The following is a 24,023-nucleotide window of genomic DNA, read 5'->3' on the forward strand; positions in this document are numbered from 1 at the left end:
AATGCCCCTTACACATATGCCGAACACTATTGCACAACAAACCCACCCGCAGACAGCACTCGCACAGCCGCTAACACTGTTGCCTCTGCTTGGATACAGATGTTTCCTCATACATCTTGCCTCAATAGGCCAAGCAGCTCCTGGCCAGTTTTGCTAACGTTGGGTGTCTTTTTTGCTGAAAATCCTTCTTATTTGCATTGTTATGACCGGCACAGACAAGAAGCTTCCAATGCTTAAAATTATATGCAGCATGCCTATATTCTGTGTGCGACTGTGGCTGTACCTGAATACAGAATGCTATGTTACAGTGATTTCCATGAATACACTATTTCATATGCAGATACAGCCTCACTCAGAATATAGGCATGCTGCATATCATTTTAATCAGCAGAAGCCGCTGGTGCCCCTAGGCATTCCAAATACCCTAGGTAATTGCCTAGTTTGCCTATGCCTAAGTCTGGCTTTGCTCAGTAATGGTGGCCATACACACACAGATTTATCTTCAGATCTGGCTGGTTGGTTATGCATGAGAGCAAATGACAGTTGACCATTTGTTTGGAAATGCTGGAAAACTGACAAACTGTCACTCATCCATAACCATGTTTTTGTTCCAACCAGCCAGATCTGAAGATAAATCTTACTAGTGTATGGGCACCTTAAGTTAATTAAAATTGGCCTATCAGAGTAGATTCACTTAGCAACCACTCAGCTTTGGCAGAAGTTGATTGGTTGCCATAGGCGTGCGCAAGGGGGGTGCCGGGGGTGCACAGGCACCTCCTAATCATAGCTGAGGGCTGGGGCTTTCCAACGAGCCCAGCCCCGTGTCTCTAGCCCCCTGGGAACCGGAGATACTGCCAGGCAAAGCTGGAACGTTTTCCCTATAGGATAACATGGGACCCGCTAATTCCGACCCCCACCCAGTTCAATGGCTGCCAGTTCCCCCTTCGGCATCACTGAAGCTCGAGGTTGATTTCAGTCGAACCCAAATAGCTGGGCCTTCAATCTGATACCAGGCGGATCCATATGGATTATTTGATTCCAGGGATATTGAGGTTAAACCGTTTTTTTTTTTTTTTTTTGTATGTGTGTGTGTGTATACTATGTGTGCGGGCGGGCATTTGCCCCTGGGCACTTGGGGCACAAGTGTCCCGTGCCCACCACAGCCTCCTTCCCTTTTGAGCGGCTGACCAGATGCTGCCTGCCGCTGACAGGTAAAGTAGCTTCAGTGTGCGGCGTGCAGCATCCGGCCAGCGGCTCAAAAGGGAAGGAGGCTGCGGCTCCGGTGGGCATCTTATAAGAAGAGTGCACAGCGCTACCCGGAAGTGCGGATTCACGGGAGCGCTGGTGTGCAATGCGCACCCCCAGCAATGAGCATGAAACTCCCCTTGTCAACGAGCATTTAACCACCCCCTTCCCAGGGAGCATGTGACTCCTGGCAAAGAACATTTCACATCCCCCCCCCCATGGCATAATCTGAAATGGCCATCACAGTCTGAGGCGTAACGTGTAATGGGCATCATGGTGTGAGGCGTAACATGTAATGGGAATTACACGTACAACGTGTAATGGGCATTATGGAATGTGGTATACTATGTAATGGCTGTGTGATGTGTAATATGCATGTAAGTATGTGTTAATTTTTGGCGCGCGCCTTCGACGTGCACAGTCCTAACATAATGTGTAATGGGCATTACGGTGTGTGGCATGTGTGATGGGCATTATTGTGCGTGACATTATGTCTAGTGTGTTTCATTATGTGTAATAATAGGAGATGATGAACACGCCCAGTAGATAGTAATGGACACGCCCCCTCCAATGGTGCACCCCCTAATAAAACGGGCTGCGCACGCCTATGTTGGTTGCTATGGGCAGCACCTCGATGGCAAACCTCTCTTCATTATTTATCAATGCATGATATTCTAAATGACCCACTATGTATCTGCAAACCTTATAAACATATAAACCTTATAAGCATACACATGTATAAATACAATAATGTTTCTTATCCTCACAGCATGCTACTGTATGTATGGAAATATAAAGTACAATTATGGAGCGGTCATCTACAGCACCACTGATGGAATTGGAGGATGCATAACAGCCGCATGTTCATCAAATGGAACGATCACTAGAAACATCAATTCCTGTGTCCCAACCACCAAGGCGCCCATCACAACCTTCCATTTTCAATCATCCACTAAACTCAATGGAAACCTGTCCACCCCAGGTAGAACTGTCAAATATTTATGCATGAGCTCTAGTATTTTCTATAAAGTGTGACGGAGGGTGTGGCTGTTATTAATCAATGGGGGTTATTCTGGTTGGTTCACAGCAGGGCTGCGTTCGCACGGGACTGATGTTTTTGTACTGCGCATGTGCATACGCAAGGTGCATACACCCACGGCGAACAGAGTGTTTGCCGGGTGCACGCACCCAGGACAGCGGGCAAGGGGCAGAAAGGGACATGGGGTGGCATGTGGCACCATTAGCATATGGGAACGCTAAGCGTTTCATGCTAATGAGGCAGCTGACATCACCGGATGCATCCTGATATACTGTATATAAGTGACTTTAGAGTCAGTTTTATATGCGTGCGCCTTCGCTATTATTCGATGGACGCCGACCATCAAATGATGTGGGCGGATCCAACAAGGCTGTGAATGGATGCTACTGTGTAATTCATTTGCAGGCCCTGTGAGCGAATCCCCCTTGCGAATGGGTGGCGCCAGCCAACCATCCACAAAGGCTGGGTTTGGTGGACTTGCAAGGCTGCAAATTCGCAGCCTTGCGAATCCACCAGAATAACCCCCAATGACCTTCATTTTGTGATTTCCAATGGGCATTTAATAATATAGATCTTAAAATACTGTAGAGTCTAAAGGGGAGTACACACGGGGCGATTTCAGTCCCTTTTCTAAGCGATCTGACTAGATCACTTTGAAAAGAAGCACGGATCATTCCATATGTATGTTTTGCAGAGATGGCGATGAGCGGTCCCATGTGTCACTATCATCTGCAGGGAACAACCAGTGTGCATCGGGTGTGCATTGTGCGTGTACAGTACCGAGATGTGTGCTGAGCGATTGTGCTGAAGCGCGTCTCTCAGTAAAAGTGCCAGGTCTCCTCTTGTGAACGGGGCTTTACTATCATAATATAAAAGTGATTGGTCTTATTTAAAACCACTAACTTTTAGAAAATCATTAATGATTCAGTAGCTCCTGGTTTTGACCCAATATAATGCAATCAACTCTGGCATTTATCAGGTGAAGCCATATATGGTTTTATATATTTTTTTTTAAAAGTGGGTTGTTTATTATTATTATTATTATTATTATTATTATTATCATTATCATCATCATCATCATCTTAATTGAATTGTTTTATTTGCAGTGTCTCACACTTCTGTATCCTGCCTTGAAGAAGTATGTAAGTGGTCAATGTGGTATGACATCACTTGTCCCAAGTATGGTGAAAAAGACGGAGACTTTGAAACATTTGAAAATATCACAAAAAAAGGCTACTCTGTCTGTAAAGTCCCATCCAAAGTGGAATGTCGAGCCCAGAAGTTTCCAAAGATCCCAGTTGCAGATCTGGGGCAGATAATACGGTGTGATACATCGGTGGGCCTGGTATGCCACAATAGAGATCAATTTTCACAACTGTGCTTTAATTATGAGATCCGTGCCCTCTGCTGTAGCTATGTTCCTTGCAAGGGATCTATCAATGCTACCACTTCTTCTCCGAAACATTCACCCTTTTCCACAGTAACACCCAAATCACCAAAAACTGTAATTACCTCAAGTGAACAAACAAAACACAAACTTACTACAATCACCAGACATTCAGTTAAAACTACAGCACAACTACACACTGAAAAGTCAAGCAGAACAATACCAGTATCCAAAACACAGGCAACATTTCACACCACACCATGCAAGAAACAGATATGCACCTGGACATCGTGGTTTGATCTACATTTTCCCAGTATTGTTTCATCTGATGGAGACTTTGAAACAGTGGAGAACATCAGAGCTGCTGACAAAACTGTGTGCCAGAAACCTGAGAAAATTATGTGCAGAGCTGAGAGGTTTCTCAATAAAACAATTGAGGAGATTGGGCAAGTAGTTACCTGCAATGTTACTCATGGTCTAATCTGCAATAACAAAAACCAGGGTGGGAATTTCCCCTTTTGTTACAACTATCAAGTAAAAATCATGTGTTGCTCTATGCATGATTGTGAAGAATATACCACGCCTGTCCATTCTTATAGCAAAACTGCACCATCTAGCTCTTCGTTATCAACAGTTCATAAAGCTGATCACACAAGCAAGTTCACGTCTCAGAAAACTAAGACCTCTGCACCATTCATAAAGACATCTAGTACAACTAAAAAAGTTACCACTGGCGTTCAAAAGTCTTCACATAGCATACCTTGTGTACCTGTATGCCAGTGGTCACAGTGGTTTGATGTAAGTATTCCTAATACGGACACAAATGGAGACTTTGAAACCTATGAAAACATTAGAAATTCAGGATTCAGTATTTGTCGTGAGCCTTCTAAAATCCATTGTAGAGCTGCTGATCTTCCACATGTGCCAATAAATAAATTACAACAGACTGTGCAGTGTAATGCCAGTTATGGCCTTGTTTGTAACAATGATGATCAAAATGGACCATTTCCTTATTGTTATAATTATGAAATACGTGTGTCCTGTTGTTCTGGATGTGAAACCACTAGTGGACACACTACACCTTCAACTGCATCTTTCGAAATACCACACACAAAAGCCACTTCCACGGAAAACAAGAAAACAATAACATCAGCAGAAGTAGTAGTTCATTCCTATACAACTAAGAAAACAACAATTAAAGTTATTACTGCACCACTTGAAATGATAACTACAAAGCTAACAACATTAAAAAAATTAAGTACAATTAAAGACATTTCTACTAAATTGTCTACAGAATCTGAAAAACTAACATCCTACAAAAGCACATTAGGCAAGTCAAATACAACTAAATCCACATCTCCTAAAGGAAGTACAGCAATCCAGAAAATAACCACAAAGTCTGGACATGAAGAAACCACTTCACATATACCCATGTCCATCAAAACTACTAAAGTATCTACAAAATCAGGCAAAGGAACAACTGTTTTGAAGACTACTCCTAGCAAGATAAGTGCCACCAAAGAAACATCATCCAAATTAAGTACAGCCATTCAGAAGATGACAAGTGAGTCTGAACATGAAGTTACATCAAAGAAAACTACTCATATTTCTACAGAATCTGGTAAAGTAACATCTTCATACAAAAGCACACTAGCTAAACCAGTTACAACTAAAGCCACATCTCCTAAAGGAAGTACAGCAGTCCAGAAACTAACCACAAAGTCTGGACATGAAGAAACCACTTCACATATACCCATTTCCATCCAAACCACTAAAGTGTCCACAAAATCAGGCAAAGAAACAACTTCTTTAAAAACTACTCCTGGCAAGATAAGTACCACCAAAGAAACATCTTCCAAATTAAGTACAGCCATTCAGAAGATGACAAGTGAGTCTGAACATGAAGTCACTTCAAAGAAAACTACTCATATTTCTACAGAATCTGGTAGAGTAACATCTTCATACAAAAGCACATTAGCTAAACCAGTTACAACTAAACCCACATCTCCTAAAGGAAGTACAGCAGTCCAGAAAATAACCACAAAGTCTGGACATGAAGAAACCACTTCACATAAACCCATTTCCATCCAAACCACTAAAGTGTCCACAAAATCAGGCAAAGAAACAACTTCTTTAAAAACTACTCCTAGCAAGATAAGTACCACCAAAGAAACATCTTCCAAATTAAGTACAGCCATTCAGAAGATGACAAGTGAGTCTGAACATGAAGTCACATCAAAGAAAACTACTCATATTTCTACAGAATCTGGTAAAGTAACATCTTCATACAAAAGCACACTAGCTAAACCAGTTACAACTAAAGCCACATCTCCGAAAGGGAGTACAGAAGTCCAGAAAATAACCACAAAGTCTGGACATGAAGAAACCACTTCACATATACCCATTTCCATCCAAACCACTAAAGTGTCCACAAAATCAGGCAAAGAAACAAGTTCTTTAAAAACTACTCCTAGCAAGATAAGTACCACCAAAGAAGCATCATCCAAATTGAGTACAGCCATTCAGAAGATGACAAGTGAGTCTGAACATGAAGTTACATCAAAGAAAACTACTCACATTTCTACAGAATCTGGTAAACTAACATCTTCTTCCAAAAGCACACTAGCTAAACCAGTTACAACTAAAGCCACATCTCCTAAAGGGAGTACAGCAGTCCAGAAAATAACCACAAAGTCTGGACATGAAGAAACCACTTCACATATACCCAATTCCATCCAAACCACTAAAGTGTCCACAAAATCAGGCAAAGAAACAACTTCTTTAAAAACTACTCCTGGCAAGATAAGTACCACCAAAGAAACATCTTCCAAATTAAGTACAGCCATTCAGAAGATGACAAGTGAGTCTGAACATGAAGTTACATCAAAGAAAACTACTCATATTTCTACAGAATCGGGTAAAGTAACACCTTCTTTCAAAAGCACACTAGCTAAACCAGTTACAACTAAAGCCACATCTCCTAAAGGAAGTACAGCAGTCCAGAAAATAACCACAAAGTCTGGACATGAAGAAACCACTTCACATATACCCATTTCCATCCAAATCACTAAAGTATCCACAAAATCAGGCAAAGAAACAACTTCTTTAAAAACTTCTCCTAGCAATATAAGTACCACCAAAGAAACATCTTCCAAATTAAGTACAGCCATTCAGAAGATGACAAGTGAGTCTGAACATGAAGTCACTTCAAAGAAAACTACTCATATTTCTACAGAATCTGGTAAGGTAACATCTTCATACAAAAGCACACTAGCTAAACCAGTTACAACTAAAGCCACATCTCCTAAAGGAAGTACAGCAGTCCAGAAAATAACCACAAAGTCTGGACATGAAGAAACCACTTCACATATACCCATTTCCATCCAAACCACTAAAGGGTCCACAAAATCAGACAAAGAAACAACTTCTTTAGAAACTACACCTGGCAAGATAAGTACCACCAAAGAAACATCTTCCAAATTAAGTACGGCCATTCAGAAGATGACAAGTGAGTCTGAACATGAAGTCACTTCAAAGAAAACTACTCATATTTCTACAGAATCTGGTAAGGTAACATCTTCATACAAAAGCACACTAGCTAAACCAGTTACAACTAAAGCCACATCTCCTAAAGGAAGTACAGCAGTCCAGAAAATAACCACAAAGTCTGGACATGAAGAAACCACTTCACATATACCCATTTCCATCCAAACCACTAAAGTGTCCACAAAATCAGACAAAGAAACAACTTCTTTAAAAACTACTCCTGGCAAGATAAGTACCACCAAAGAAACATCTTCCAAATTAAGTACAGCCATTCAGAAGATGACAAGTGAGTCTGAACATGAAGTTACATCAAAGAAAACTACTCATATTTCTACAGAATCGGGTAAACTAACATCTTCTTCCAAAAGCACACTAGCTAAACCAGTTACAACTAAAGCCACATCTCCTAAAGGGAGTACAGCAGTCCAGAAAATAACCACAAAGTCTGGACATGAAGAAACCACTTCACATATACCCATTTCCATCCAAACCACTAAAGTGTCCACAAAATCAGGCAAAGAAACAACTTCTTTAAAAACTACTCCTGGCAAGATAAGTACCACCAAAGAAACATCTTCCAAATTAAGTACAGCCATTCAGAAGATGACAAGTGAGTCTGAACATGAAGTCACATCAAAGAAAACTACTCATATTTCTACAGAATCTGGTAAACTAACATCTTTTTCCAAAAGCACACTAGGTACACCAACTACAACTAAAGCCACATCTAAAGGAAGTACGGCAGTACAGAAAATAACTACAAAGTCTGAACATGGAGAAACTACTTCTCATATACCCATGTCCATCAAAACTACTAAAGTATCTACAAAATCAGGTGAAGGAACAACTGTTTTGAAGACTACACCTAGCAAGATAAGTACCACCAAAGAAACATCATCCAAATTAAGTACAGCCATTCAGAAGATGACAAGTGAGTCTGAACATGAAGTCACATCAAAGAAAACTACTCATATTTCTACAGAATCTGGTAAAGTAACATCTTCATACAAAAGCACACTAGCTAAACCAACTACAACTAAAGCCACATCTCCTAAAGGAAGTACAGCAGTCCAGAAAATAACCACAAAGTCTGGACATGAAGAAACCACTTCACATATACCCATTTCCATCCAAACCACTAAAGTGTCCACAAAATCAGACAAAGAAACAACTTCTTTAAAAACTACTCCTGGCAAGATAAGTACCACCAAAGAAACATCTTCCAAATTAAGTACAGCCATTCAGAAGATGACAAGTGAGTCTGAACATGAAGTCACTTCAAAGAAAACTACTCATATTTCTACAGAATCTGGTAAGGTAACATCTTCATACAAAAGCACACTAGCTAAACCAGTTACAACTAAAGCCACATCTCCTAAAGGAAGTACAGCAGTCCAGAAAATAACCACAAAGTCTGGACATGAAGAAACCACTTCACATATACCCATTTCCATCCAAACCACTAAAGTGTCCACAAAATCAGACAAAGAAACAACTTCTTTAAAAACTACTCCTGGCAAGATAAGTACCACCAAAGAAACATCTTCCAAATTAAGTACAGCCATTCAGAAGATGACAAGTGAGTCTGAACATGAAGTTACATCAAAGAAAACTACTCATATTTCTACAGAATCGGTTAAACTAACATCTTCTTCCAAAAGCACACTAGCTAAACCAGTTACAACTAAAGCCACATCTCCTAAAGGGAGTACAGCAGTCCAGAAAATAACCACAAAGTCTGGACATGAAGAAACCACTTCACATATACCCATTTCCATCCAAACCACTAAAGTGTCCACAAAATCAGGCAAAGAAACAACTTCTTTAAAAACTACTCCTGGCAAGATAAGTACCACCAAAGAAACATCTTCCAAATTAAGTACAGCCATTCAGAAGATGACAAGTGAGTCTGAACATGAAGTCACATCAAAGAAAACTACTCATATTTCTACAGAATCTGGTAAACTAACATCTTCTTCCAAAAGCACACTAGGTACACCAACTACAACTAAAGCCACATCTAAAGGAAGTACGGCAGTACAGAAAATAACTACAAAGTCTGAACATGGAGAAACTACTTCTCATATACCCATGTCCATCAAAACTACTAAAGTATCTACAAAATCAGGTGAAGGAACAACTGTTTTGAAGACTAGTCCTAGCAAGATAAGTGCCACCAAAGAAACATCATCCAAATTAAGTACAGCCATTCAGAAGATGACAAGTGAGTCTGAACATGAAGTCACATCAAAGAAAACTACTCATATTTCTACAGAATCTGGTAAAGTAACATCTTCATACAAAAGCACACTAGCTAAACCAGTTACAACTAAAGCCACATCTCCTAAAGGAAGTACAGCAGTCCAGAAAATAACCACAAAGTCTGGACATGAAGAAACCACTTCACATATACCCATTTCCATCCAAACCACTAAAGTGTCCACAAAATCAGGCAAAGAAACAACTTCTTTAAAAACTACTTCTGGCAAGATAAGTACCACCAAAGAAACATCTTCCAAATTAAGTACAGCCATTCAGAAGATGACAAGTGAGTCTGAACATGAAGTTACATCAAAGAAAACTACTCATATTTCTACAGAATCGGGTAAACTAACATCTTCTTCCAAAAGCACACTAGCTAAACCAGTAACAACTAAAGCCACATCTCCTAAAGGGAGTACAGCAGTCCAGAAAATAACCACAAAGTCTGGACATGAAGCAACCACTTCACATATACCCATTTCCATACAAACCACTAAAGTGTCCACAAAATCAGGCAAAGAAACAACTTCTTTAAAAACTACTCCTGGCAAGATAAGTACCACCAAAAAAACATCTTCCAAATTAAGTACAGCCATTCAGAAGATGACAAGTGAGTCTGAACATGAAGTCACATCAAAGAAAACTACTCATATTTCTACAGAATCTGGTAAAGTAACATCTTCATACAAAAGCACACTAGCTAAACCAGTTACAACTAAAGCCACATCTCCTAAAGGAAGTACAGCAGTCCAGAAAATAACCACAAAGTCTGGACATGAAGAAACCACTTCACATATACCCATTTCCATCCAAACCACTAAAGTGTCCACAAAATCAGGCAACGAAACAACTTCTTTAAAAACTACTCCTGGCAAGATAAGTACCACCAAAGAAACATCTTCCAAATTAAGTACAGCCATTCAGAAGATGACAAGTGAGTCTGAACATGAAGTTACATCAAAGAAAACTACTCATATTTCTACAGAATCGGGTAAACTAACATCTTCTTCCAAAAGCACACTAGCTAAACCAGTAACAACTAAAGCCACATCTCCTAAAGGGAGTACAGCAGTCCAGAAAATAACCACAAAGTCTGGACATGAAGAAACCACTTCACATATACCCATTTCCATACAAACCACTAAAGTGTCCACAAAATCAGGCAAAGAAACAACTTCTTTAAAAACTACTCCTGGCAAGATAAGTACCACCAAAGAAACATCTTCCAAATTAAGTACAGCCATTCAGAAGATGACAAGTGAGTCTGAACATGAAGTTACATCAAAGAAAACTACTCATATTTCTACAGAATCTGGTAAAATAACATCTTCTTCCAAAAGCACACTAGGTACACCAACTACAACTAAAACCACATCTAAAGGAAGTACGGCAGTACAGAAAATAACTACAAAGTCTGAACATGGAGAAACTACTTCTCATATACCCATGTCCATCAAAACTACTAAAGTATCTACAAAATCAGGTGAAGGAACAACTGTTTTGAAGACTACTCCTAGCAAGATAAGTGCCACCAAAGAAGCATCTTCCAAATTAAGTACAGCCATTCAGAAGATGACAAGTGAGTCTGAACATGAAGTTACATCAAAGAAAACTACTCATATTTCTACAGAATCGGGTAAACTAACATCTTCTTCCAAAAGCACACTAGCTAAACCAGTTACAACTAAAGCCACATCTCCTAAAGGGAGTACAGCAGTCCAGAAAATAACCACAAAGTCTGGACATGAAGAAATCACTTCACATATACCCATTTCCATCCAAACCACTAAAGTGTCCACAAAATCAGGCAAAGAAACAACTTCTTTAAAAACTACTCCTAGCAAGATAAGTACCACCAAAGAAACATCTTCCAAATTAAGTACAGCCATTCATAAGATGACAAGTGAGTCTGAACATGAAGTCACATCAAAGAAAACTTCTCATATTTCTACAGAATCTGGTAAAGTAACATCTTCATACAAAAGCACACTAGCTAAACCAGTTACAACTAAAGCCACATCTCCTAAAGGAAGTACAGCAGTCCAGAAAATAACCACAAAGTCTGGACATGAAGAAACCACTTCACATATACCCATTTCCATTCAAACCACTAAAGTGTCCACAAAATCAGGCAAAGAAACAACTTCTTTAAAACCTACTCCTAGCAAGATAAGTACCACCAAAGTAACATCTTCCAAATTAAGCACAGCCATTCAGAAGATGACAAGTGAGTCTGAACATGAAGTTACATCAAAGAAAACTACTACAGAATCTGGTAAACTAACATCTTCCTTCAAAAGCACACCTGTAAAGCCATTGACAACTAAAGGCACAACTCCGAGAGGAAGTACACAATTTTTAACAAAACCTACTCATAATGGTATTTCTGAACAAACAACCAAGTCCACAAAACCATCAAAGTTATCAACATCTTCGAAAATGAGCACCGTAAAGATTATTAGCAAAACATCTAAACCTGCCATATCACCTACAATATCATTTTCTACAGCTCGGTGTATGTGCAATGTTAATGGACTTTTGGTCCCACCTGGTAAGTATTGTTTATTTTAAAATGTTTGATTAAGTTGACATCTAAATATATTTTGCTATATACATAGGAGAGGTGGCACATGAAAAGGTCAACATGAGTTTTTAATTTTTTGTGTCATTGTTGACACCTGCCCATTTGGATCCTCATTTACTGTACCATGTCCTTCGCATTGCCCACTTTGCTCTCCGTGCACTGGGCCAGTTGCCTCAGGACATATTACCATTCCTAATTGTGGATTTTAATGTATTTAAAAAAAAATTAATACATTTCTCCAAAAACGTATGTTGACTTTTTCGTGTGTCATCCATAGTCTTGTTGATCTTTTTGCTGGGTTGACCTTTTAGCTATGTTGATGAAATGGTGTCAATCTATTGATGGACCTAGACATTGCCATCTGGACACCAACAGCATATTGGGCAACCCCAGTGATGAAAATTCCAAGACATTATAATTACGCAGGATATCAAACAATTCCATTGCTATGTGTTTTTTATGGCTTCCAAGAGGTTAACATTTTATAGATCAGTAATTTTCCGATAGCTCTCTTGTCCCATTGTACGAAAGTAGTTCAGTAACTAAGGTATACATTTCTACAATGTATGTACTGTAATGTTATCTATTTCATTCTATTTTCCCAGCAGACCAGAGTTAAGGTTGCCTAAGTATGTTACTAGCACCCCTTTGGTTCTGCCCTTATGGCCCATTTGCTTGTGTCTAGGTTATGAACAGTACCTGGAAACAGAGTATTTGATAACCAAAAAAACAAGGTAGCTCCATGCTTTCCTACTCTCCTGGAAGTTGCAAATGATTCATGCTTTTTTGGCTCCTGAAACCTCTCAAAAGCATGGGTTCTACTCCAGCAACCCACTCACTTCTTATTGAAGCAGACAGGATATACAGATAAAGCCAGAAATGTTGTCTCTTTGCAGAGGGAATGGGGCTAAAATTATTTGAACTGCTGTCATTTTTGACCAACCCCTCCTTGAGTACACATGATTTGATTGATTTACCATCATGGGGATAGGCCCAATGACTTGCCTGCTTGGCTTCACCACTGGGCTTCTCCAGGCTGTTTTGAAAGGTAGTCAAGTATGGGTAACCCAAGACACTTGCAGTGGGGGTTAACCCATGATATGTCACCTGCTGCTATTAGAAATGCCAAACAATTGCAAGTGGACAGGTTAGACAGTAATACATTTCTGGGTATCTTTTTTCATGTACATTCTGTAAAATCATAGCTTCATGCTGATTGGTTGCTATGAACAACTTCTCAACCTGTACTGTTTAGAAAATATAATGCAACATGCCATAGGTCACAGTCTTGAAGAGAGTGGTAATTGGAGGTATAGGAGGACATGTTCTTCTATTTAAAAACATGTGTACCTTCAAGTTATGATGATTTTATTATTAACTTTCTATCCAACAGGCAAAGTGCTATATAACACAACTGACAATGCAGGCTGGTGTTTCTATGCACGATGCAATAAAAGCTGCCAGGTAGAGCGATACACCGAGCAATGCCAACATTCCACTGTGCCTACCATCACAAGCGGTACAAAGGGAGCGAAGACAGTCAGTGCCACCACAGCTTCTGCAAAGACAAAAGGCACCACCCTAACATCTGGAATGAGTAGTACATCTAGGACCAAGACTTTGGCAACAATTACCCCCAAATTCAGCACCGCATCCCCTGAGTGCAGTGCAGTTATGCCTCCACGTAAGGTAAGGTTTGACTGTATGTGACCTGCACGTAGATTTCCTATATACCCTATTTTATTTTTGTAAATGCTCCATAAATCTCAAATTTCAACCTCAAAACATTAATTCATCTTTTTGTGCCACATGGGACACAGGGGGTGACATTTAAAAGGATGAGAGATTCAGAAAGTGGTCAGAAATCTCAGTTGTTGTTTTTTAAAGCGGCAATCATATACACTACAAAATCAAACAGTGTAAATGATTGCCACTTTAAAAAAAATGGAGATTTCTTACCAAATCTCTCACTTTCTGTCTGATTCAGACCTGTTTGCTAGGCTTCCCATGTATTTGGACAAACGGAGGAGAAATCATTAGATGGTCGCTGAACATCAAATGATTTCTGCAGCCTTCACTCCATACTTAAGTTTAAGGTGCCCGCTATCTGAGGAATTGGGGGCGGGCACTGTTCAGGGGAACACCCAGCTTTTTTATGGAGACAAAACGATGGGCATTCCCCTGCTTACACCTCTTGCCCTTCCCCAGAGCTCACTTCCTGGAACGAACGTCCTGGAGAGTCTGAAACTCGCCAAAGCTGTTTGCTCCTGGAGTTTGCGCATGCGCAAACCCTGAATATCGGGGATTGGGCCGAATCCAGCACATAATGAATGGGTCTAAATCAGTCCCACAGTTCACGAACAGAAATTAGAAAATGCATGGAGCCAAGAAGGTCTACTCATATTTCTTTCCCACAGGCCAATGAAACCTGGATGATAGACCAGTGTACCATGGCAACTTGTGTTGGTCATAACAACATAGTCATAAACAAGAAAAAGTGTGCGCCAATTAATGAGGTGATCTGTGCCAATCGCTTGAAGCCCAAGAATACATATGATAAGAGTGGGTGCTGCTATCAGAAGGAGTGTGAATGTAAGTATCAGCTTCTTCTAATCAATGACATTTGCCAATTTCCAGTTTATATGCAAGGATGATTGATTGAATGAGTAAGGTAACAACACCTATCATGTGTGTAATGTTCTCTGTTTAATTCTAATTTCCCACAAGGCCAGAACAGGTAGACCACTGATTACCCTTACATTCATTAGAGTATACCTCATATCAGTCATACCATACAAACATAAGGTGCTACAGTGGCATGGCTGGTAAAAATACAGTATGGGCAAACATTAAGCTTCATAGCGTGATCAGATTTCAGACACATTAGAACTTTCAATTTATGACCAACTTAACATGGTATACAGGAAAAATGTAATGTCAATGAAACAGGTTTGAGTTTGATGTACTACCCTAAATAATGGGAAAAACAGACATTGAAAATGAGCAGCACTTCGGACAGCCAAGCACGTCTACTACAAGCACTGCACCAAACCGAAAACCTGTTTCTATACTCACTATTAAATTCTATTATCACTGTACATTTTGAAATGTTTGCAATGCACATCAGCTGTTGATGTGCCCTTTAGACCCAGAAATCTTATAACATTATGTACCGCAAGGTTTGACCATGTTTCTTCCAACCCCACCATTCTACAATGGATGTTGGGACAGTATGACTGATATAATGGCCGCGATGGAAAGCAGTGGTCTAGCTGATCTGGCCTGGCAGAAAACTACAGTGAAATAGAGAACATTACTCAGAGGTCTTATTACCTTGCTTATTGAACCACCATTGTTTATTTTACTGCAGAAGATTTTACAGTTCTTGAACATTGATTATTTTTTTATGCACTTAGGTGTCTGTGGTGGTTGGGGAATGTCCCATTTCATCACATTTGATGGTACCTACTACTCTTTTGATGGTCGTTGCACGTATGTTGTGGTTCAACAAATTACATCAATATTTGACAATTTCCAAGTATATATTGACAACTTCTCCTGTAATGCAGAGAAACCAACTTGTATTAAGACTCTTCGCATTATGTACAAAAATGAAATAATTGTCCTAACCTCTCAGGCTGTGAAGAGAAGAGTTATCAACAAGGTAATAATGTATACAATATATGTGGCTGTTTTCTTATTCAGTAGACCAAGTATATACTGAAGTACTGTACAAATTAGTAATGTACAGTATTTTGAACACACAGGGTAAATGTAATAGAAACATAGAATTTGACGGCAGATAAGAACCACTTGGCCCATCTAGTCTGCCCCTTTTTAAACATGTTGGGGGAAATTTACTAAGAATACGAATACAAAAAATCGTATTTGACTGATTCGTATTATCCGATGGCGTATTCATTCGTATTTTTTCCAATACGAATTTGTATTTTAAATACAAATTCGTATTTTAAAATACAAATTTGTATTGGTTTTAGCCTGCATGGATCAGTCAGATCTGTGCAGGCTGCTGTGTAAAAAAAAAAAGTAAAAATAATTTTAAAAACGGCGTGGGGTCATCCCCACGGGCATATCCAGCCCCAGGCTCAAAGAGCCGGGCCTGGTTTTAAAAAATCAGAAAACCATTTAAATAGGGCTGGGCCGGGCATGAATCCCAAAATAGAGGGAACCTATACACTTTTTGTCCCCTGTATTTTTGGAACCAGGTCCAGCTCAATGAGCCTGGGGATGGTTATGCTCAACAGGGGACCCCATGCCATTCTCTATATAACATTTTTTACACAAAATCCCACATGTCCTCAAATTTGCAAATTTACAGGACTAAAAATCGCACAATTTCATGACTAAAAAACGCACCATATCGCACTCCTTTGCCACAAATTCACATCTCATTAAATATGCAAATTAGCAGAAAAAAATGCCTTTTTAAAAAGTGCAATGTGGTGCGATTTCGGAAACTGCAATTTTTTTCACATTCCATTAAATCTCAGCCCAGGTATCTCATAGCCCACACTGAAATGGTCTGTGAATGCAAACCTTGTGCCATGCTTGAAGCTGAGAAGTGTGTATGTGTGCTTAGTGGCCTTTTATAAGTCACACAATTGTGATTTTGTTCAGCTGGGGGTTATTTTCCGATTTTTTTCCTCATGTGTAAAATTCTAAGATGTGAAATACACTTCTAAATCAGGTTGTATTTTTTTGGCGTATTTTTTTACAAAATGGTATTTGTTTACAATTGGTATTTTTTACGAATTGTTAGTAAATGACTAAAGTACGTTGTTTTCATGTTAAAAATAGGCGTATTCTATCGATGTCGTATTCATTCGTATTCGTATTCAAAAATACGAATACTCCATGTATACACCATGAATACGAATACACATCACCATACATTCAGGAGAGTAAATCCTAAAAATACGAATACGCATAAAAAATTTGGTATTTTGCTGTACGAATACAAATTTTTTGTACGATTTTACCTTAGTAACTTCCCCCCGTTACCTCAAACCATATTTGATCCTTATTGCTTTGTAAGGATTTTAATATGCCTACCCCAAGCATGTTTAAATTGCTCTACTGTATATTCCACTTATCCACTACTCTTTAATAGGATGAGAGAAGCCTGAGGTGTGGGAATTTGTCTAAAAATGGGTGTATTTATAAAGCAGAAATCATTTCCAAGGCAAAACCAGCCTGGCAAACAGTTGCCGCTTTAAAAAGTACAGCCATTCTCCAACAAACTTCCACACCTCCGGCTTCTCTGGATCTATTACCTTTACCCCGGGGAATTCACTTTTATGTAAATAACTATTAAACATTTAGGGCCAGATATAGCAAGCTTCAAAATGTGATAAAGTAGAGAGTGAAAAACAACCAGCCAATCCACTCCTACCTTTCATGTTACAGGCTGAGTTTGAAAAATGACAGGTAGGAGCTGATTGGCTGGCTGTTTATCACTCTCCACTTGATCACTTTTTGAATCTTAATACATCTAGCCCTTAAAGACAGAAACTGAAGGTTGCAAATATCATCTGGCAAAAGTTTTTTTTTATTTTAACACACATTAAGGGGGAAATTTACTAAAGGAAATGTGTAAAAAATAGGTGTATTTGTATCCAGAAATACACTTATTTTTGACATTTTCTATCCCGAAAATACGGCAATTCGTATTGATGTGCTATCAATACGAATTGCCGTATTTTCGGGATAGAAAATGTCAAAAATAAGTGTATTTCTGGATACAAATACACCTATTTTTACACCTATTTTTTACACATTTCCTTTAGTAAATTTCCCCCTAAGTGTTTGCAAATTTCTTTTTCTTCTTTAGATATATATTAACGAAAAAAGACACTATCCAGCAATCATCCGAAATGGTATATCCATCAAATCCTCGGGTATATTTGTAATTGTGCAGATCCCAGCACTTGGGGCTTATATATCATTTAATGTTCTTACCTTCAATGTTAAGCTTCCACTCAAAAAGTTCTCTGGTAACACTGAAGGCCTCTGTGGTGAGTAGCTGAGATCAAGAATATGTAATGAAAAAGATATATACTAGTACTATAACTGATAACACTAATATAATCTTCCTGTTCTTAAAGGAAAATGTTCAAATAATCAAGCGGATGACTGCATACTCCCTAATGGAAAACTAGCACCATCATGTGCTCAGATGGCAGAGCATTGGATTGCACCAGGACAGGACTTGTCATCTTGTAACTCCATACCAACTGCTGCCCCCACCAGTATTCCTCACTCAACTTATTTTACAAGTCTCCCATCAACTGAGACCCAGGGATCCTGCAATACCCCAGAGCTCTGCAAGGTTATACTGAGCAGGTGTGTACTGACTGAAAGGGTGTGGTTCATTAGGTCAACAATTTCTAGGTCAATAAAGTCTAGATCAACACCTAAAAGTTGACAAAGTCGACAGTGACAAAAGGCTGTCACACGAAAATGTCAACATGGGCGCTCATTTTTTGGGGGGTCAGTGTCAACAACTGAGCCCGTGGACCTAAATTAGTGTACCTCTTCACCCGTTTCACTACCATTGCTCTCGGCACACTACCGTTTCCAATCATAATCTATGTGGATGGCAAAATATGAAAAAGTTCAAAAACTGGAAAAAAATCCACAAAAACTCAGGTCAAACTTTTTATGCATCGACCTTAGCCATGTTCGCCTTATGCTTGTGTTGATCTTTGGCTATGTCTTCCAAGTGGGTTTGACCTATTGATTCTTAACTTAGATATTGTAAGGATCCTTAGCATTTCAGATCTCTGCTTGAGGGAATATGGTTGCTAGGTCGATCCCGTGAGGATCAACAATTAAAAGGTCGACTATCGAACGCCCGTCGACGCTATGACCCATACCCTGAAAGAGCTCTGTTGATTTAGATGTGAATACAACCTATTAGGGTAAAAGATAGAGCAGTACCGAAAATAATGTGTTAGTATTTTTGTTTTATTTTTATCATACAGTGTGCCCATGGTTTTTGTCCAACTGTATGAGGCTTATAGAAAATACAAGACAATTATATAAGTAGTTATTATTATTACTTATTATTTATTCAGTGTCATAGGGGGTTCTGCAATGCTTTACACCAGTGTTTCCCAAACTTTCTTGAATCCTGGCGTCCCTGAGTATCAGAACTTTATTCACGGCACCCCGATACCAACAGTTTCTCCTTTGATAAATAAAAAAATATATATTTAATTAAGTGTCTATATATCTGACTTAGGTGAGTTATGTGATAATGAACATGATTAACTTCTGTTTGTCCACAATTTTCCTATTATACCCTGTTCTCACTGCAGCCAAATTCCCAGGTCTAGCATGTCGACCCAGGAATTTGCCTTTTAACACAGGATTTTTGGCAGTGTGAACGGGTCGCATACCCGGATCTCATACACGGGTAAAACCCTTCTTTTTACCCGTGTCTGAGATCCGGATATGCAGACACAGGTTGACCCATTCACAATGCCAAAAAAACGTGTTAAAAGGCAAATTCCCGGGTAGAACTTCTTCACCCGGGAATTTGCCTTGCAGTGAGAACAGGGGTCAAGCGCGGCAGTCCCCGGCATTTCAATGCCGGGGAAAAGCCTTGTATTTCGCAGTACGAACATGGCATAACATTGGTCACCACTAATTTGAATTGGTCATGGACCACCAATCCAGGGCATCCTTGAAAATCCCCCGAGGCACCCCAGGGTTTTGGAACCACTGCTTTACACAGTACCTAAGAATAAATAGTGGACACAAGACAGTAAATAATTATACATAATTGACTAATGACAAACCACAAGTTATAAAATCATGTATAAGTATAAAGCAATTAGACAGTGGATACTGCTTAAGACAGCTTACTTTCGAGAGATGTGGTTGAACACTAAGAGGAAGCATCCAGTCATTAAGTGTGAGGCTGTTCTGGACTGCAGTTACTAACTCCTGTAATCAGGCACAGAAGATTTGAAAGCAAATATCCTACCACTGTAGCCAAATTGTATAATAATAAAAAGATATGATAGAGGCCAGCAACACCAATGTGCTAAACCTGTAAAACTGTAGTATTAATTAAGGTATTTTAATTGGTCAACAGCATCTTTGAAAAATGCCACAACGTTGTACCACCAGAACCATACTATCAGGCATGTGTCATTAATGGCTGCACCAAGAAAGGTGACATTCTGTGCACCAGCTTGTACAGCTATGCCAGCCTATGTGCAATTCAAGGGGTCTGTGTAGACTGGAGAAACAGCACCGATGGTGTATGCGGTAAGTACTGTCCAATTCTAGTCTTATAATGAAATAATGTATTATTGGTCATTACTATATATTATGGGTCTAATTTACACCGGATTCCATGGCTGCGAATTCCCAGGCCATGTGACTATTGATAGACTGTACATGTGTATGCATGCGCAAGGCCATCGTGCTATAAAAGCCTGATTATTTTTTATATCTCCGGACATACCCAAGTTGATTGACAGAAAGCTGGCGTACGTAGGTGCTAACCTGCCATTTTCTGGGAGTGTCTAGGATATATCAGGCATGCCCAGACAATCTAGGGGATGTCATCTCCGTTCCTGATCTGACTGATTCTGTTGCAGCCGCCGAGTTAGTCCTGGGCTACACATAGACTGCACACACTGGCAAAAATAGTTTGATGGTGAGCGGTTTGCAAATGGATCACCGATCCAGCTAGTTTTCAAAAGCTAACCAATGGCAGGCTTGCACATGGAGTGATTTCACCCTGATGAGGCAGTGTTAACCTGATTGCAGGGCTGCAATAATTATTAGCCCAGCTATCAAATCTGAATTAGGCCCTATGTTCTTGCATCCTCATTAAATATCTTTAATAACCTCCAATGTGTTCTCATTGTACAGCCATGAACTGTTCCTCTAACCTAAAATACCAAGCGTGTGGGCCCGCAGTAGAACCTACCTGTAATGCCAAGTAAGTGCAGCGTTTTATGTTGATTTGGCACTATTAATGGCTGGTTGTGTTTCCTTGTTAACTTCTGTTTTTTTTTTATAGGTACAATAATAACTTTTATAACATGACTACGGTTGATTTTATGGAAGGGTGCTACTGTCCTGAGGGTACAATGAAATTCAACACCATGTCGGACAAATGTGTGTCAACCTGCGGTATGTTACATTCCGTCTACTTAATGTACACACATGCTATTAGTGACAGTACTAATGGTCTGCTTTCTTTATCTAGGATGTATCGGGCCAAATGGAATGCCAAGAGAGGTAATGGAAATAAATACTGATTTATGCAACTTATTGCATTGACTATGGGAGGGAGGTAACGGAACGAGGTTTAGCAAGGTTAAAAAAAAAAAACTTGCGTACCTCATGGCCGATTTTAGATTACAGGCCCCATACTTATGGTATCCAATTTTTATAGAAATGAATGCAGGTTTCAGCACTGAAAAATCCAAGATGCTAGTAAAAACAAAAATTTACCTGTCCATTTCTGCAGCTCTAAGTGGTCTCTTTCATCCATCTTCCCACTGGGGAGGGGCTGCTGGGAATCTTAGGGGCTACTGGGATGCTCTGTGGCTTCTGGATGGATCAAGGGTAGCTGGAAATTGTAGTTATCTAAGAGTCCGGATCCAATGGGAATGACATTACACAGGGGTTTCACACAGACACCAGGTTTACACCAGATCCAGAATAGGCAGGGGGAGTGCAGGAGACATTGTACATCAGGCCCCCTCTAACACTGACATCATTGGCTCTCCCTCTTGTGCAGCAGCAGAGGGAGAAACCTCACAGCCAGAATGCCAACAGGATAGCACAGTATATATAGGCATTATTAAAACAGTAATTTCTGTCCTACAAATGAATAGCAAAACCCTGTGGCTGCAGCAAAAACCATGCATATTTTTATATTCAATTTCCCGCCTTCAGCGAAATTCTCCACTATGTATACTGTATTTGTGTAATGTGATTTCAATCTAGACAGTGCATTGACATGTTCCTTGCTCCACTAGCCTGGAGATACATGGATAAGTAACTGTCAGACCTGTACCTGTGATAACACAACAATGAGTGTACAGTGTGTAGAACAACCCTGTGCAGTACCAGAACCAAAAGACTGCACACAAGATGGATATATGCCAGTGATACAACTCAACCCATCCAACCCCTGCTGCAATGTCACAGAGTGTGGTGAGTATCAGATCTGCCACAGTCACCTGTAAAGCTGCCCACACCCGGTAAGATATTTTAAACAATATGGCCGTTTTTCACTGATCGTAACGACCAATCGTTTGAAAACTTTCCTTGTGTGGGCATGATCATGATCCAAAGTGTGTACCCGCTGGATGTTCATCTAGCTTGCTGATCCCTTTAACATGCGGAAAGATGAGCGACCTGTTTTGCAGGATTTGGCACACATTGTTCCATGTGTAGGCATGAAGAATGTGGCAATGATGGGTATATGATTTGTAAATTGTATAAGAGATTGGATTGCTCATGAAATCTATCCTTGTTTGGGCACCTTAAGACAATAGATTGACACCATACAGTATTATCAACATGGTCAAAATGTCAACATGTTCAAATGTTCGAAATAACATCCTTGCATATAATGCTAAAGCCATCTTTGTTTGTATCAGTTTCCAGTTTCTGTATCCAATGCTGTATCATGTTATTAAGTGAAGAAAGTTTGATCCTTTTTTCTTTTACTTAAATAAAGTTTGCAATAGGAGTCTGTGTTCCAACGTTGAAGTGGACTGTGAGCCTGGCTACGAAGCTGTGCTGAATATGAATATAGGAGATTGCTGCCCTGTCTACACATGCGGTAGGTATCGCAGTCTACTTATTTAATGCAATTACGCACCAATTTTCTAAATGGAATCTTGAGGCACCATTATTTAAATCCTATTGTTCTCTCTACACAGAGTCTAAAACAGTGTGTGTACATAACGGAACTGAATATCAGGTATGAAAACAAATTCTAAATGCATTCTGATCTCTCTGGTTGTCCTCTTATATTTTGACTAGTAAGCCCGCTTGAAGCAAATGCTTCGGACCTTATCATTGTCTCTGTGTTTGTGCATGTGTGAGAAAGAAAGAGATGTAGTTTAATTCGCTGCCAACAGATGGCAGTGTTTCGGAGACACACAAACAGACACTAGACATATATAGATGATATTGATCCAAGGACACCGATTCTCCCCATTTTGGAAATAACTACTACGAAGTGCACCCAAGTCGTTCTCCAGGCAGAAATATCTCCATGGGTACTTCATTAAAAATTGCAAAGATCTCATCAAAGTTCGAACTATTTTTCAAAAATAATGATCAGTTGATACTAGTATAGAATGAGACCATTTATTGAGGAAGATGTACTAAATGTGGTAAAATGGAGAGGTATAAACCACCAGTCAACCAGCCTGAAACTGTCGTCTTTCAAAAACAGCTTGAAGCATGGCAAGTTAGGAGCTCGTAGTTTATCAATCTCCACTTTATCACTTTTTGAAGCTAAGTACATCTGGCCCAAAGATCCTTGACCTCAACTTGGTCTATGTTGCGTAGATCATTATCTTTATTTTACATTATTCTTTTAGCCTGGTGTCACTGTCCCTTCCTCCAATCTTTGTGAAAAATGCACGTGTGAAGGCTCGATGAATGAAACATCTGAGATACCCTCTATTTCCTGCGTCTCCACTCTCTGTGATAAGGACTGTCCACAGGTAAAACCATAGGAGAACAATGGATAGTGGTAATCATCATATTGGTATCACATATGGTTAAATTTAAGGACACTACATCAAAAGTAACACTTTTCTTGTTGTCCTCTTCAGGGCTTTATGTATGAAGAAGTCAAAGGGGAATGTTGTGGAATATGTGTACAGACTCATTGTATCATGGACCTCAGTGATAACTCCACGCATCTTCTCAAGGTGACTACTATGCAT

General features: G+C 39.6%; 1 protein-coding gene across 1 annotated transcript in view; it reads left to right on the plus strand.

Annotated features, from left to right (window-relative positions):
* The window catches only part of LOC146045096 (uncharacterized), a 55,217-nt gene that overhangs the window by 27,203 nt on the left and 3,991 nt on the right, over window positions 1-24,023 (plus strand). The window contains 14 exon segments of the mRNA XM_083163777.1: window positions 2,015-2,227; window positions 3,391-12,030; window positions 13,457-13,752; window positions 14,481-14,655; window positions 15,480-15,727; window positions 17,915-18,098; window positions 18,189-18,426; window positions 20,186-20,361; window positions 20,974-21,061; window positions 21,125-21,237; window positions 21,314-21,345; window positions 22,092-22,151; window positions 23,673-23,798; window positions 23,910-24,008. Of these exon segments, the coding sequence (XP_083019903.1) occupies window positions 2,015-2,227; window positions 3,391-12,030; window positions 13,457-13,752; window positions 14,481-14,655; window positions 15,480-15,727; window positions 17,915-18,098; window positions 18,189-18,426; window positions 20,186-20,361; window positions 20,974-21,061; window positions 21,125-21,237; window positions 21,314-21,345; window positions 22,092-22,151; window positions 23,673-23,798; window positions 23,910-24,008 (10,688 nt within the window).

Source organism: Crinia signifera, chromosome 11 (genome assembly GCF_055691185.1).
Source record: "Crinia signifera chromosome 11, ASM5569118v1, whole genome shotgun sequence".
Classification (NCBI taxonomy): domain Eukaryota; kingdom Metazoa; phylum Chordata; class Amphibia; order Anura; family Myobatrachidae; genus Crinia; species Crinia signifera.